Here is a 17,624-nt window from a genome sequence, read left to right on the forward strand (position 1 = left end):
CCCTTTAATTTCCTGCTCGTCTCAGTGCTGTTCCTCCTCATAATCGGGAAAAGCTCCGTGACAGGGAATGTGAGCGGCATGCTATAAAAAGCAACACACATACACACACAAGCACAGCCAGACAGATGTTTCTGTGCCTTCCTCATTCCTGTCATGCCACAATCCTTCCTTTGAGGGACCACTGCACTGCGGTCTCTCAGCCTCGGTGCTACCCAGAAGATGGCTGATGGGATGAGAAACTGGGATTTTCACCTCACATTTCTCTTTCGCCTTCCGTCTCTCCTTCGCTCTGCCCTCCAGCGACGCTCTTACATCTTGTTTGCATTATCTTCCGTTTCCACCTGAGCTCCTGACAGCCCTTACATTGGGCCTAAAGCTGTTCGCTAGGCTGACAGCTTAGCTCAGCCCAAACAGAGGCGTTCGGTAGCGGTCTGAATGGACTTAGCGGGCCGTGCTGCAGATCAGAAAGGATTACCAAGCATAACTGTACCTTCTGAAACGGTTCTTGGAAATACCAAGAAAATGTGATGTGCTATGAGCACAGACGGTGTGACCTTCACAGAGTTTTCTTCAAATAAAATGTAGCTTAAGTGTTAACGTGCAGGGGCGTACCTTGATCTGTTGAAGGAGAATTCCCGTTGGTTACAACTTTGGTCTTTGGCCTTGTTTTTGTTGAGTATACTGACAAGTAACTGTTTAGATAAGGGAACACGATGGTATCACAGCAATGAAATGAGATCAGTCAGACTGTAAAACTTCATACACGCCTGCAGTAGTTCACAGTAAGTAGGTAATATGCAGCAGGTTTTGGCACCTTTATTTTGTTTTATTTAGTTTCTTTCAGTTGTTTTACATATTCTCTATCCCGTTTTATGTTTATTTTGAAGGACACAGTCTTTTATTTAACTTTATTGCACAATAGACCTGATGGAAACACCTGTCACTACAACAGTGAAAATCGAATAAACAGCAAACTGCAGCCTCCTGAGCAATCATCAAGATGAGTAAACGCGCTCTGTAATAACCAATAATTTAATGGAGGCTGGAAATTTTGCAACACCAGGCTGCATCAGCTTTAACTCATAAGTCAGTGACTGAATGTTTACACAAAGTACGATTGAACAACAACATACAGGATAATATACTCAGAAAATAAACATGTCATTAAGTACATAAAGAAAAAATGAAAAGGCCTGCGTTGATCTTTTGGGCCTTGCAGTTCTTGTAACATCTCATTTCTGCAGTGCTGCCATTTCCCCAGATTTCAAAGGGTTTTCTAGTCAACAAAAAATGGATTATTTAATTCTTGAACTGAATTTTTCTGCTCAGATGTTTTGCAAAAGTGCCTTTCTTACTGCGTTACTGCCACCAGGGCAATAGCACAGAGAAAACAGTTTCTCACATGCTGTTGGATGTTTTGTGTACGCACCAAACATCAACCTCCGGGGCTTTAAATAAAGCTACAGCCTTCATAACTAGGGATGGGTATCGTTTAGGTTTTATCTGATACCGGTGCCAAACCGGTACTTTTGAAACGGTGCCAGTGCTTAAAGAATGGAGAACACAAAATTGGTCCAAAAACCTCTCATGTTCAGCTGTTTTTTTGTAAAAAGATAACAATGTTAGCCTTTTCTGCAGCTATGGGGCATATATGGTATCACTCTTGGCTGGAAGCAGTGCTTAAACAATGGAAAAAACAAACTTTGTCCAAAAACCTCTCATGTTTAACTGTTTTCCACTTTTTCTTTGGTCATTTTAGCCTTTTTGGCCAGGGAGAAGGGAGTATCTGCCATCAAACAAGAAGACAGCTGCATGTAGCTATGATGATGTTTGCTAGTTCACCTTACATGCATTAATGTAATAACGTGGTTAGCCTACTCAACGTAAATTACACACGAACAACATGAAGCTACTCACGCAGAGAAGAACGGCTGCTGCTGCATCATCATCCTCATCATTTCTGCTACACTGGCAGGGCTAGGGGCCAGGACTCTACTCTTCGGGTTTTTGGGGGATGTTGCTAACTCCGGGTCCGATAACAGGCACCACACCTGCAGTAGATGTGCTCGGTGTGAGGTCTCGCAGCAAGCTATCAAATATGGCGCATTTTTCGGCTTTTAAAAAAAACGCTATGCGTCGCCAGGTGTTTCATCGGATTTGAGGTGTTACCTCCTTTGACAGCATCACAGTATCAGCTTAAAGCACTTGTTGCAGCTGCTGAGTTTGCTTATTTTGCTGTGAAGTACAGCCAGACTTTTGACCGCTTCGCTTTGGGCATTTTTAATCTGTAGCTCTGCTCTAAAAGAACGTACGTACCTGGACCCGCCTACTATCCTCAGAAACGTAAAATGATTGGCTAGAATCTAAAGTGTATCACAGCTCAGGGAAATAAAGCACCGAAATGTGCGCTGCTTTTCGGTCTGGTTACTACCGTTTATGTCAGAACCGGATACCGGTACCCATCCCTATTCATAACACATGTACAGTGCAGTTTGTTTATAACTCACTAATTAAGGCTTAAAGTTAGGAGCAGGTCTGCTTTAACTGACCTGACACAGGCTGCTGCTTTTCCCAATTTGCGCTAATTAGTCACTGAACTAGATTTCTTAATCGTGTTTGTGCCTTTAATGAAATAATCGGAGAAAATAACTTGTATAAACCTGCGCTTCACTTTTGAAGAGTCAAATTCCATCCATCCATACATTCGTGCATTTTCTGCCACTGTCTGCCACAAAAAACCAACATGGCTGCTGTCAAAATCCTAAATTTGAACCTTTAAAACAGGGCTTCTGTACCAAATGCTTATTGTGACTACATCCATCTCTTCTATACACAGTGAAGACCCACTCACAGAACAAAAACCCCACAGGGACATTTATAACTTTCTCAGCGTAATGTTCCCATGTTCTCCTTCTGTTCGCGTATTCATTGGGTGATTTTGACAGCACGCTTGCTGCTGTGCTCCCCCGTGTTTCAGCTGCACCGATGTTACACCCACAGCCACAAAACTGCGAAAGTGGAATTCAATATTAGAAGCATTATAATCTCGACCAGCTTGTCACCAAAATTCAAGACACATGTTTAGACTTAGTCCCCCATCCATGTGAGAATAGTTTCACTGGGACTTTATACTAGCATGAAAACTGAAAATAAACATAGAAATGTCATGAGAACCCATGCACATCAAATTAAAAAATTAAAAAAAAAAAACCCTTCAGCTGATCTATTGGCTTCCACAAGGCTATTGATTCAAAATGAAGTCACGGGGAGGTGTTTTCTCTCATGCAGTGTTTTCTCACCATTGTCAAGGGCAAGCACTTCACAGCTTATACAAGACAGTAGGGGGACAATCTCCAGAGACAAGAAAACGACTTTTATTTTAACTCCCTGCAGATACAATCCCCATTTCTTTGCTGCTTATGTTTCTATAAAGTGTGATTTCATGAAGAGCTCAGGGCTTCTTGTTTCAGCTGTTCTGCCATCAATCTTCCTGTCTCTTGCACTCTCTCTTTTTTTAGGATGCCCATTAGCACCAGCCAGAGAGGCTATTCTTCCTGGGGTCCTCCACACCCCTCACATATTATTGTACCATCTTCTCTAATCACGTTACTGCGAAAATTGGGCTCTGTTACACACCTTCCCTGCTGTGCGGAATGATAATTCACTTACTTCTACTTCTTTTCTGGAAGAGAAATGGTGATGATGAAATTAACCCCCGGCCATGCCAGAGTCATAAAATAATGAAAAACCCACAATGCACTGCAGTAGCGTAATGAGTGTTTGTGAAACGGGGCCCTCGAGTTTGACTACAGGCGACGGCAGAGGAATCGTGCAGCGGCCGAGCTAACAGTCCGCTCAACGTCCGCTCTGTTCCCATCCCACCCACGCACGCACACACACACACACACACACACACACACACACACACACACACACACACACACACACACACACACTCACCAACCACTGTGTATCCCTGTTTTCATTCCTTTGGGTCAAACCGCAGTGATCTCATCTCTCCATCAGGCAGTTTGTTATGTGTGTGTCCTAATAGCTGCTTCCCTTCCTCTTTCACTCTGTTTGCCTCTGGCAGAATCTCTCTCTCACACACACACACACACACACACACACACACACACACACACACACACACACACTCGCACATTCTGTACACTCAGTCTCTCTTCACTGCTGACATACTTCCAATGAGGCTTCCTGTTCTGTCCTCCTATCATGCAATCTTTGCCTTTATCCTCACTAGCATCTCATAGATACACACATGGCATATACACCGAAACAACACACAGACACACACACTCACACCTATTCTGAGTACTGTGTGTCTGTTAACACCCTGTCAGAGAGCAATGAAAGTGACTTGGGGATGCCAGTGCCTCTGGGAAATCCCCTCCGGGGGTCAGGAGCAGCAGCCACTGCCCCGCTGTTGCCCTGAGGCTTGTCTGGTCCTCTCTCTGCACCTCCCCCTCCTCTCCAATAGCTAATCAAATGTTAAAGAGCTGCCTCATAGGGATGATCTCTTGGATATTTGTGGTGTCGCACAGCTCTGCGGAGCATTTTAGAGCCTCATTGTTTCATCATCCAGTGGTTTTCTTTTGTTGTTGTTGTTTTTTTGGTGAAATAGCTCTCATAAATCACCTGTACACAACCTGCTCGGCACAAAATGGCAAACACTAAAAGTTAGTGACTCACTGGTGGGTAACTTGTCACATTAAACAGCTAAAAACAGATATTTTTCAGGTGATGGAAAAAGAGCCAGACTCCATATGATGGTAACGTTGCTCCATAACTGCTCGATGTGTTAACAGGCGACTATTTGATTGAACTCGTGCCACATCAGCTTTGATGCTAATAATGTTAAGGAGTGTTTAGATTTATCTGCTGAATGTGGACACAGTTCCTCCTTCCCCAGATGTTTGGCACCCTTTGATTTCCCAGTGGCAGAGCAGCAAACAAAAGAAAGTATTTCTTCCTTCCTTCCTCCCTCAGGTCAGTTGATCGAGCGAATCCTGCTCTCCTCCATGCTGAACCCCGGTGAACAGTGGCAGACTTACCGTTACCACGGACGCTCTTTCAGCCTGGAGTACCGACTTCGTTTCCGCTGTCACTCCAACTACTACGGACCCTTCTGCAACAAGTTCTGCCGAGCCCGCGATGACTTCGTCGGCCACTTCAGCTGCGACCAAAGCGGCTCCAAGGTCTGCATGGAGGGCTGGACGGGGCCAGAGTGCAAAATAGGTAAGAAAAGGAACACAAAGGAGTCCACTGGTGTTTCCTCAAAGTTGTGCATTTGTTTGTGTGTGTATGTGTTTTTAAAAATCCAGTATTTGTCTCTATCTCATTCAAATATTAACACATAATCATTTTCTTCCTTTAATGCTCAACAAGACAATGTTTTTACCAAAAATGCTCCCTTAAATACTAAGTAGGTATTACTGTTACCATCAACAATGCAACACGTTATTAAGTTATCCAGTAACAGGGGTACAGCATTAGAAAAATAAACCCAGGCTTAATGTTTGCTGCGATGGATTACACTACTAAAGCCTGTACTGGTGGGAAAAAAAACCTTCAAATTCCTCAACACACAAACATATTTTGTAAACTGCCCAGATCAAAGAAGTCAACTAAAAATATTGGAGTCTGTCTCACACACACCCTGTGCAGGTTTGCCAGTTAATCACAGGGTCACAAAGACCCTTACTTCCACTTCAGAATCACTAATAATCTAACAAACGTATCTTTGGAGTCTAGCAGGACTTATAAAAAGAAAAAGAATCCCACACAGATACAGGTTAGATCAAACCTGACACAGGAAGGTCCCACCCAGCCAGGAGATACAAACACCTTCTTGGTGTGAGGCAGAGAACACCCTCCATCACAGTGTCACTCCACAAGTGACCTAACCTGAAGTTAATCAAATTTTTCTTCAGATCGTCTTTGTTTTCCTGTCTAATTTTAATCTTTGAAACTATTTAAAACTATTATTGTGATAAAAGTTTCGTGGATGTGTCATCTAAATATTCACACACAGCTTTAATAGCAATCTACAAGGTGAGAACAGGCCTCATTAATAAGGAATAAGCGCACACGTGCTTGTCTTAGTGTCAAAAAGACTTCAGGCCATTACACGGTTGCTCTCTGAAACAGTCCATCAGCAAAGACACGCTGGCTACCTTCTGTGGCGAGGGTGTGGAGGATTATTTTGTGTGACTCATCAACTGAGCGCCCTCACTCTGTGACCTCGGAGCGCTGCCATCACGTTGCAGCGGTTGAACTGAGTGAATGGAGGAAGCCAGAGTGGAAACCATGGGAACCCTGAAGGACACAGCTAGTTTAAGGACATCCTGCAACCCTGCCCATCTCACCCCTTTCTCACTTCATCTGACTTCCTCCTCGACACGACACTGATTGGACTGCAGGAAGGCAGGAAGCTCGCTCTGTTAGCCCCTGCAGGTTACTGTTGATGATGAAGTTCAGGGCGTTTTCAGGCTTAATTAAAGGCATTTTTGACCCTCATATGATGTGGCAGATACTCCGACGCCATACACGCGTCTACTCCATAAAAAAAACATTGTGTTATGGTATGATTCCAACCATGTTTTGCTTTTTTTTGGCTTTGCAGCGGTGTGCAGGCAGGGCTGTCATCAAACCCACGGCTCTTGCGATGTACCTGGAGAATGCAAGTAAGTGTATACTTGTACCGATATAGAAAATTGGAAATATGAAATATTATTTTGACTGTTACAATATAAAAATTGAGGAATGAAAACTTTAGTCAATACCAGAAGATGACAAAAAATGTGATTTTATATGAGCAGGTTAACTTTTTAAACCAAAACCTTCAGTCATTCGTTCATAAATGGCCAACCAAATGAATGGGAGTTTTTCTTTTAATATACACTAACCTTATGTTCAAAGCATTCTGGTTGGAACAAACAGCCAATCAGGAGAAAGGTGACTTAAATATGATGAATTGAGGGACTCTACCAAGTTCAATCCAAAAATAATGCACAAAGCTGTAAATACACAAACTTAGATCCCCTGTAAGTCCAGCAGTAGTGTTGCGGGTGTAGATTTAGTGCAGCTATCACATTAGAGGGATTTATTCTCTCTACAGATAAATTAACTTCAGTTGTAAAGTGGGTCTGAATGTACACTATATAAGGGGCCTCCTACATTGCATTACACCTGCAGGAGCTGCTTGGCTATGCCATGAAGATCCTGGCGCTCCGTTTTTACACCCAAGTCTGGAGCTCTGTTGTTGAGCCAGCAGTAGACTGACTCTACAGCTGGTGACCCCGCTCTGTAACTTTATGTGACTTTCTACTTTGTGACTGAGTCACTGTGCTCCTTAAAAGCTTCCACTTTGCAATAATACCACTTACAGTTGATCGTGGAACATCTAGGAGGGAAGAAATTTCACAACCTGACTTGTTGCAACGACTGCATCCTATTACAGTAACACACTGGAATTGAGTGAGCTCAAAGTTTAAGAGGAGTGGCTCAACACTTTAGTCCATATAGTATAGATTGATCTGCACACCAATGAGCTCCCACGTAAGGATTTAATTTGTGCTGCGCAGCATTTTCAAGTAACAGCGTCTTCCACAGAAGTCTAATGAAGCAAATAAAATCATCATCGAAACATCCCTCCAGGATTTCTATAACTATCACAGCAACAGCAGCTTCATAATGCAGATAATGAGATTCGTGGTTGTTCCAATCTGCCTCTCTGCTCACATCTTCTTCTTCTTTTTCTTTTAGGTGTCAATATGGCTGGAAGGGTCAGCTGTGCGACCAGTGTACGACGTTCCCAGGCTGCGTGTATGGGAGCTGCACCGAACCTTGGCAGTGTGTGTGCGACGTCAACTGGGGAGGACTGCTGTGTGACAAAGGTCCGACATGTGACCCGCTCCTTTTCTGTAGTAGAGAAGAAGAAAGTGTTTATGTGCGAGTGAGGGGGTTTCCACCCTTTTTTTCCAGTATCTCAGATATGCAACTGGAGTCGTGTGTGTTTAGGATACTGCGCTGGCTGTAGACACACAAAGTGATCAATCGCTAGGTAAAATTAACCACACAGCGTAGCAGGCACTATAAAATTAAAACTAAGTAAAAGTTTAGGCAGAAACTCTTGGAAAAAGCGAGCCGACTAACTCTCAACTGTCCAGATTTACTTCTACTCAGTGACCTTTTTGCACAGTTATACAGAATTCATGATTATTAATCTTATTTCTCTTATTTCTTTATGTCATGCTAAAGATACTTACTGTGTCACCTTTTTAAATTTTTGATTCTTTTCTATATATGAACTCGTAGGTTTACAAGAGTTTGGATTCAGCAACACACTGATGGATCCTTTGTTGTCCACAAGAGCTTCCAAAGACTCATTTAATATAAAAACACAGTAGAAGACTACATCATACGTAAAGATGAAAGTGCTCTGCCGTGTATTGTACGTTGACCAATAGCTCATCCTGTTTGTGTGGCTCTGAGACAAAGAGAGAGGCATCGTGTGTGCAGTCTTAGCGAGGCGTGGTTCTTCACACTTGTCTCCCTGCATGATCTTCTGTATAAGATAAGATAAAAGTCCCCGAGGATTTCGAGCGTCAGTATTTTCCCACCAAACTGTAGCAAAGTTCGCCCAGCATTATCCCAGCATATGACTCCTACCTCTGTCCCAGTGTGGGAGCCTAACCAGTGCCCACGGGACAGCGTATTGTGCAGGAGAAAGGTGATAGCCTTGGGTAAGGTGAACGTGAGCGGGGCTGGGCCGGCTGCTTTTAACTAGGTGGGGTCTTAAGCTGTTTCTGCGCATTCAAAAAGGCTCTGTAAAGAGCTGCAGTGAGACAAAGAGGCCATGGGCACCGAGGAAATGATTAAAGAAAGCAAAGCTCTAAACAGCCTCAACAATGGAGGAACAAGCCCTGCAGCTACTGGCCTGCACAGTCAACCCACAGAACAGACCTGGATACACCAGGCCTCTGTGTGTGTGTGTGTGTGTGTGTGTGTGTGTGTTCGCTGGATGTTTACCTGAAATAAAGTCAGACTAAGGCATCCTCATTCATTTTTCTATTCGCCTCTATGTCACTTTGTTTTTGCTGTGCGCTAATATCTAAAAACGAAACGCATCTTTTTGTGGGTTCAGATCTAAACTACTGTGGCACCCATCAGCCCTGTAAAAACGGCGGGACCTGCACGAACACAGAGCCCAACGAGTATCAGTGTGAGTGCCAGGAAGGCTTCAGAGGACGCAACTGTGACATCGGTGAGTCAACGTCAACAAACAGCAAAAGTGCTCTCGGTAATGTTTGTTTACACCAAGACTACTGAGTGGCACAAGGAGGAAATATCATAAATTGTTAGAGTTATTTAGAAAATTCCTACTTAGAAGTAGGGATGGGTATCGTTTAGGTTTTATCTGATACCGGTGCCAAACTGGTACTTTTGAAACGGTGCCGGTGCTTAAACGGTGCTCAAACCGGTGCTTAAAGAATGGAGAACACAAAATTGGTCCAAAAACCTCTCATGTTCAGCTGTTTTTTTTGTAAAAAGATAACAATGTTAGCCTTTTCTGTAGCTATAGGGGATTTATGGTATCACTCTTGGCTGGAAGCAGCTTAAACAATGGAAAAAACACAAACTTTGTCCAAAAACCTCTCATGTTCAGCTGTTTTTTTTGTAAAAAGATAACAATGTTAGCCTTTTCTGCAGCTATGGGGCATATATGGTATCACTCTTGGCTGGAAGCAGCTTAAACAATGGAAAAAAACACAAACTTTGTCCAAAAACCTCTCATGTTTAGCTGTTTTCCACTTTTTCTTTGGTCATTTTAGCCTTTTTGGCCAGGGTGAAGGGAGTATCTGCCATCAAACAAGAAGACAGCTGCATGTAGCTATGATGGTGTTTGCTAGTTCACCTTACATGCATTAATGTAATAACGTGGTTAGCCTACTCAACGTAAATTACACACGAACAACATGAAGCTACTCACGCAGAGAAGAACAGCTGCTGCTGCATCATCATCCGTCACCACCACACCCGCAGTAGATGCGCTCGGTGTGAGGTCTTGCAGCAAGCTATCAAATATGGCGCATTTTTCTGCTTTTAAAAAAACGCTATGCGTCGCCAGGTGTTTCATCAGATTCGAGGTGTTACCTCCTTTGACAGTATCACAGTATCAGCTTAAAGCACTTGTTGCAGCTGCTGAGTTTGCATCTTTTGCTGTGAAGTACAGTCAGACTTTTGACCGCTTCGCCTTGGGCGTTTTTAATCTGTAGCTCTGCTCTAAAAGAACGTACGTACCTGGACCCGCCTACTATCCTCAGAAACGTAAAATGATTGGCTAGAATTCAAAGTGTATCACATCTCAGGAAAAAAAAGCACCGAAATGTGCGCTGCTTTTCGTTCTGGTTACTACCGTTTATGTCAGAACCGGATACCGGTACCCATCCCTACTTATAAGTAGTCTTTACATGTACACATGTTAACCCCAGTGTAACGTGGGACTCTACAAATTCATTCTTACTTCAACGTTTGTTTTCTAGTTTATTTATATTATATTTGTATAAGCCATTCACAATTTTCCACAATATTGTTTGTCAAAGTTAATAACCGTTATGAGAGAAACAAACTGCACCAGCTTTTCATTTACACTTTCCTCCCCTCCTTCCTCCCTTTAGTGGAACACGCGTGCTTGTCTTCCCCGTGTATGAACGGAGCGACCTGTGTGGAAGACCAAACAGGGTTCAGTTGCATCTGTAGCGAAGGCTGGACTGGACACACCTGCACAGATGGTGATTGTCGATGCCGCTCACACTCGTGTCTTACTGAGCTGAGGGGCCGGGGCGCTGTGAGATTGTCTGTGATTGGTTATTATTGGATCAAAGCCAGCGAGTGACTCTAATCAATGCAACAGAGGAAGTTAAATTAGCCTAAACATCTTTCCCTGTGTGTGTGTGTGTGGGGGGGGGGTGCAGGAATGCATTTGTATTTGTATCACTAGAACAATCAAGACCCTCTGTTGGAGCACTTATAATCAGCAATTGCATTAATATAAGCAGAGGTGGCACTGTGAATTATTACATGTTTTTTTGTTTCTTTTTTTTAATGGCAGTAATTAGAAGGTATTTATTATCAGGTCTTTTACTCATGTGAGCTTTTTCCCATGTAATTTGATTACTTTAATCACATAATTGGGAATTTGTGGAGTGACATCCGGTTCTCTTGCGATGTGCGTGAAAGTGAAAAAAGTAGCAAAGTGTCTGCCAAGTGAATGTAAGCTGAGACTGCTGCTGTTCTGGATTGGTGTGGCATTGTTGTTCTTGGCCGTATGTGGATGTCAGTAGTCTGATGTTTTTCTTAAAAATATGCAAAGCCAGACTGTCTTTACTTTAATCGCACAAAGACAAGAGCAGCCTTTAAGGGCGCTGTGACATGCAGTCTCCTCTAACACATGCTGAAGCGTTTATTCAGACTCAGATTCTTCTGGATAAACACGACATCAGGCTTTCTCTGCTTCTGCTAGGTTGACAAAACCCAGTGAGAGATAACGATGGTGGTTATCAACGTTCTGCTTTCTGCTTCTCTCACATGAAACAGTGGCTTGACGCCTCATCTTCCACGTAATGTAGGACAATGTGACGGCGCATGCATCAGTTAGAGCAGAGGTGTGTGAGGCCCGTGGGTAAGAATCGGCCTGGGAAAGACTCCAATCTGATCCACTGGATGGCTTTGGAAAATATAAAGAATGGCATAAATTTTGAATTGTGTAATTTATTTTTAGATGTTTTACAGCTTTTTTTCTATCGGTGAATTGCACCTCTTTTCCTTGTATCAAGATGGGTCAGAAATGAAATGTTAAGTTAAACACCTTTACAGTGACTTTACTAGTCCAACCCATTTCAGATCAAAGTGGCCTCACAATGTAAAATGAGTTTGACAACCTTGAGTTTAAAGGCACAGGTTTGGAGAAATATGAAGGATATAGTCAATTCAAATCAAAATTAGCACAGTAGGGGAGACCGGGGATAGTTGTAACATTTTTGACATTTCTGTCTGTAAATTAGAGCTCTTTTAAGGTAGTGGATTCAAAATGTAATGCAAAGTATTTACATGTCTCGGCTATTAAATAGTGCAGCTATTCTCTCTGCAGCACAATTACCCATTGCATGTATGGTCTCAAACACAAAGAGTGAAATGTTACAATTAACCCCATAGTCTGGGTTAGTTGTAACATATCCTGGGATGAAATGTAACACAATGAAATAAGGGTACTGACAAAACATTAACATGTAATCTTTGTTTATTCAACACATGAATGCATTTAGAGCCATTTATGTAGCTGTGTGTGTGTGTGTGTGTGTGTGTGTGTGTGTGTGTGTGTGTGTGTGTGTGTGTGTGACAGAATGCCGAAATCTAGCTTTTGAACATATTCCAACCCCCCAAAAAAGACAAATTATGGAATTTTCTGCAACTGAATATTTCATTAATTTTGGTTGGTCTTCCTTGAGTTTGGCCTCATTGGCTCAGTGGGCATTATAACCTACAACTCTTGCACCAACTTTTGAACATAACAATGAAGCTGAAAAAATGTAGTTGTTCACCAGCATCGCATCGGCTTACCTTGGTGTGGTTTGCAAAGTGCTTCAGAAAGATGAGGAAATCTGTTTCTTGCACCCATCCTGATTTATTTCCATTACCAGTACTTCCTACTGGTCCATCTCTGACACAGTGGCCTGCATAATGTATGTGTGGGAACACAAACAGTGGAGGAATTGTGTTGCCAATGGCATTAACCGCATATACAAAAGCGACCAGTGAACCTCTCTCTGCTGATGTCGTTGCCCCAACTTGTTTAATATAAGTTAAAGTAATAGTGTGGTAAGTTGTAACATCTGCATTATTGTTACAACTGACCCAGACTGTTGCTGTTACAACTGACCCAGACTCCTATAGCCATGAACTAGCTAACATTACAGCCAACGGCTAAAACATTAGCACTAAAGACCTACACAGAATATATCCCCATAGACATACAAATAACATAATTTAAGTTTGATGAGTTTAACTGCAAAGCAGATAATGCTATTAGAAATTGAAATAAAGTAGAAAAACTTACTTTTTGGCATACAAATTACTTTTTTTCGTGTTAAATTGTCTGTGTTTGACAAAATGTGCTGATTTTTCACATGTGATAGCAGAACTGAGTTGGGCATGTACAGGATGAGTCACATCATTTGAAACTTAGCCCTGATTGGAGAAATTGGAAATGTTACAACTGACCCACGTTACAACTATCCCCGGTCTCCCCTAGCACATTTTAAACAACCACAGGTGGCCAAAATCCTGTGAAAGATATACAAAACATACACTATGTATAATAGTTGTTAATTAAACAATTACAAATACACTCAAAATCCAATTTTTTTTAAAATATTTTGATTTTACCTGTCTGCCTGTGGCTTGTTAGAGCTGTGTGTTAGAGCTCAGTTTCATTTAGACATAATCATTGTGACATGCAAATCAGGACAAGATGTAATTCTGCAATAGGGGTGCTGGTTTAGGTCACTCACCCATATGTTGTAAAGCTAACACAGAGGCTCAGGTTTGCAGCTGGTCTCATTCCCAGCTTTCCCGTTATCTCGCCACTATTTTATTAACTCGATACAAAGGCTAAAAAGCACAAAAATATGAGAGCAAAAGCCATTTTCAAATCTCTGCTCTGTTAGCTGTAATTACAGCGGTGTGAAATGGACTTGGCAGCAAAAAAAGGAGCAAGAATATAAAAAAAGATATTCATGTTCTGCATCAACCGAATGCACATAACTTCACCGCAGGGCTCCTTTCAGTGAGGCTAGTAGGATACATCTCAGGAGGGTGCCTGTTATCTATTTCGTGCTTACAGCATGTTGTCTGGAAAATAATTAGCTCAGTGAAAACCCAAAGTCTGGTCTCCGGTTGTGTGGTTAGCGCAAGTTACCATGGTGAAAATAGAGGCGCCTTACTGACCTACTAATCCTGCTTCATAGTACATGCCCCCCCGCTGATCTCCCATAAACACAGTTTTTCTTTTTCTTTTTGTGAGTATGAAAGATGTCAAATCATTAAACATAGCGGTTCATCCTTATATTCAGAAACTGTCCCTCTTAAAAGAAAGAAAGGCGGAGATATCGCCACTAACAATCACAAGTATGCATCAAGCTCAGAAATGCTGGATTGTATAGTTCCCATGATCCCAATCCTGTAATCTGGGCTTTCTTTGATGTTATCAGGAGATTTTTTTGTTTTTTGTTTTATTTTTTCACTCATTATAGAAAGTTCCTTCACAGGCACAGAGGACCTGATGCCTCTTTGAATTGCTTAACATCATGGTTTGGTGTAATACAAGTAAACCACACTTAAATATATGTCTGTTTGTAGGTTAAATGCTTTTAAAGACTGCGTTAGTTCCCGCTCACTCAGCCGCATACATTTTTGATCTGCACGCGGCTAAAGGTCAAGCTGAGCAGAGCTGTCAGAACAGTCTGGGTTTTTCGGTCGTGTGGTCTGCTGTGCGTGTGTGTGCGTGTGTGGGTGGGTGGGTGGGTGGGTGTGCGTGACGGCAGGTGAGATTGGATCACACGGGTTATGGTCTTTCAAAGCTGTCTGTAAACAAGAACAGTTCCACATCCTCAGCTTTCACCTCGTGCAGGATAAACAGCGCTGTGGCATGTAAACAATTCAGCTGAAAGCATTTTTATCAAACAGTGAGAGCAGAGGGATAAACGGGGGAATAAAAGTTATGTTTATTTTTGCTCTTGTTGTTTGTTGCTCGCTTGATTAACAGTCAGAGAGGCGGCCTATCTCTGCAGGCTATGTGTTGTGCAGGGGGGGGGACTCTCCAGGGAACATACAGCAAGAAGATTGTTAGGCTTGCAAGGAATGACAACCAAAACCACAAGATAGCTTTGTTTTCAGACTAGATTTATATATATAACCAATATTAATTAAAGGCTTCTTTGTTTGTTATGAATTCTCCGTCTCAGTTTTGGAGATGTGCCGTTAACTTGACAGGATTATTGTTGTTCGGGGTCAGGAAAATGGAAAATGGTTCTTCTGTAGGGTTAGGTAAATGAAAAAAGGTTATGAGAGAGACAGAGATGTACACCACAGAGATATGCATGGGAAAAGTTATGATGCCCTCTTTAAGTTATGCATGGTTAACCCCTAAGTGGGGAGCTTCTCTTTGTCTGAATGTGATGTTTTTCCTGTTTTAAATTCCTTGTCAGATGGGTAGAACCACACATGGCAGCCTCATTTTTATTTCTGTCCAACCCCCGGCTTTGCCATCCTTTCCCTTATTCAAATGCGCTCCTTCCTCCCTCCTCTTTGGGAAAGATTTGAGATGATTGTATTCATCACTGTTTGCACAGAAACCAGAGCAGCAGAAAGAACAAAAACACGAACGCATCAAAGCTTCCTCACACCAATACTACCCTTCAGATCACACATGCACAAGCTGCCTCCTTAATGTTCTCACTCACGCTCCCGTCACACAGGCCAGTAAGTTCATATATATTATTCTCTGTTTGTCTTCTCAGCGGTGAAGCAGTGTGATCGCAGCCCCTGTGGCCATGGAGCAACGTGTGAAGAAGCTCCTGGAGGTTATCGCTGCCTCTGTCCACCTGGATGGACCGGCAGGACGTGCCAGCTGGGTCAGTGGGTCATCGTATGCCTGCTCTTCTTTATCTTACTATAATACAACAAATTACTCTCTGTCTGCAAGCTCCTCCCACACAATCAAGAGCTAAGCAATCAAACTTGGCACACAGGTATATCTTAGGCCCTTGAAGGTTCTTATCTATCCCGCCTTCATGTTGCCTAGAAACCACATACCAATGGGCTGAAATTCCCTTTTCTTTAGCATTTATGCGCCTCTATGTGCTTTTAGCTGCTGCCTTATCTGGCAACGAGTCCTCAGAGCAGATTGATCTGCATCTTTGATTTGACAACGATTTTATTCATGACAGAACCCTCCCTGTTTATCCGGGCCCACTTTGCATGTAAGGTGAATGTGTTGACCGCGACACCACAGCATCTCTGCACCTACAACACCTTAAAAAAAGCCACTGTGCCAATTTCGTTTCATAATGATGTCTCATTTCTATTTATAAAACTTGAATATTATAATATATTATGACTCCATCATGTTGCCTAGCAACCTCCTGGTTGGTATGTACTAGTGTTGTAAAGTTTGCATAAATATAGTCACTTTCAGCACAGGGCCAGTATACCATAGTAGTGGATAAATAAAAGAGTAATAGAACAAATAGTAAATCATGTTAGTGTTTATTGACTTTAGTTGGATTATATCACATTTTTGTTGAATTTCTTTTACTCAAACTGATCACAGTTCGTGAAAATAATGACCAGGTTAATGGCACAAGGTCCAGTTAGTATCTGCTCATGGGCACCTGCTCTGTTGTTTCATATATGCGGAGACTCGGTTTCCATTTTTCTGAGTACTTTAAGTGTTTTTTCTCTGTGAACCGAAGTGTTGTTGACTTCACAAAAGAGAAAATAGTCTTGACTGTTCTGGAGCTTTCAGCTGGTTATTTTTTTTTGGGATCATCTGAGCAAAATGATGGACTAAATGAAAGGTGTGATTTCAATGCATGTACAAATATAAATAGAAATATAGTATCTGTAGTCCCAGTGACATAAATCTCGTCATTAGATAGTAAATACTCAGATGTGAACATCCACATGGCTGCATATTTGTTTTGAAACCTCCGACTTGTCCACAACAATTTATATTATAATGCACCAACTACACATGACAAAAGAAGGGTAACAGGAACTCGGCCGTCAGGTCTCAGTAGAATATAATCTAGGCTTTAGCCAAGCTTTCTTGTCATTTCTTTGAATAGTCTTCAGGACTAGTTTTCCAGGCTTCTTGAAGGACAAAGCTCTTCTTTGGATGTTGGCTGCCTTTTGTTCTGTTTTCTGTCAAGATGATCCCAAACTGCTCAAGTACTGCTGAAGGTCTGGGCTCAGGGGACTGATAGTGTACGATTGTGTTTTTTCAGTCTTTTACTGCATGTGCAGGGTGTTTGGGATCATTGTCATGCCGAAAAATGAAGCTGCTGATAATCAGAAGCTTTTTGGATGGTATACCATGGCGATTGCCAACACTACTGGCTGAAATGCAGTCCCAAACTATGGGATGGCTGAAGACACTCACTGTTGTGCCTCTATCCAGACCTCCTCCGTACATACTGATGACAATTTGAACCACAAATTTCAAATTCAGATTTTTCAGACCTGCTGCCACTGATTTTTCCATCCATTTCTTGGGTAATTTGGCATACCTCAGCCTTTTGTCCCTGTTTTTTTCCCTTATGATGATCAAGTACAAGTGAAAAAAGTGTTGAAATAGTTGGAAGATCTTTAAGAACTTTTGGTCTGGCACCTTGGCTCAAAAAATATAAAGAAATGAGGGGTGGATTGAGACTTCTGCACAGTACTATATGTGTATTTGACATTTTGACATCGTCGCCTTAAAAAAATTAAAATCTAATATTTTAAAAGGTTCAGGACTGCAATGCAAGTGTTAAAGTGTATTT

General features: G+C 42.1%; 1 protein-coding gene across 1 annotated transcript in view; it reads left to right on the forward strand.

Moving 5' to 3' along the window:
- Positions 1-17,624, forward strand: part of LOC146503309 (uncharacterized) — an 82,736-nt gene that overhangs the window by 54,736 nt on the left and 10,376 nt on the right. The window contains exons 4-9 of the mRNA XM_085131140.1: positions 5,008-5,256; positions 6,644-6,704; positions 7,786-7,916; positions 9,167-9,286; positions 10,701-10,814; positions 15,600-15,713. Of these exons, the coding sequence (XP_084987266.1) occupies positions 5,008-5,256; positions 6,644-6,704; positions 7,786-7,916; positions 9,167-9,286; positions 10,701-10,814; positions 15,600-15,713 (789 nt within the window). The remainder of the gene's footprint in view (positions 1-5,007; positions 5,257-6,643; positions 6,705-7,785; positions 7,917-9,166; positions 9,287-10,700; positions 10,815-15,599; positions 15,714-17,624) is intronic.

Source organism: Neolamprologus multifasciatus, chromosome 14 (genome assembly GCF_963576455.1).
Source record: "Neolamprologus multifasciatus chromosome 14, fNeoMul1.2, whole genome shotgun sequence".
Lineage (NCBI taxonomy): Eukaryota > Metazoa > Chordata > Actinopteri > Cichliformes > Cichlidae > Neolamprologus > Neolamprologus multifasciatus.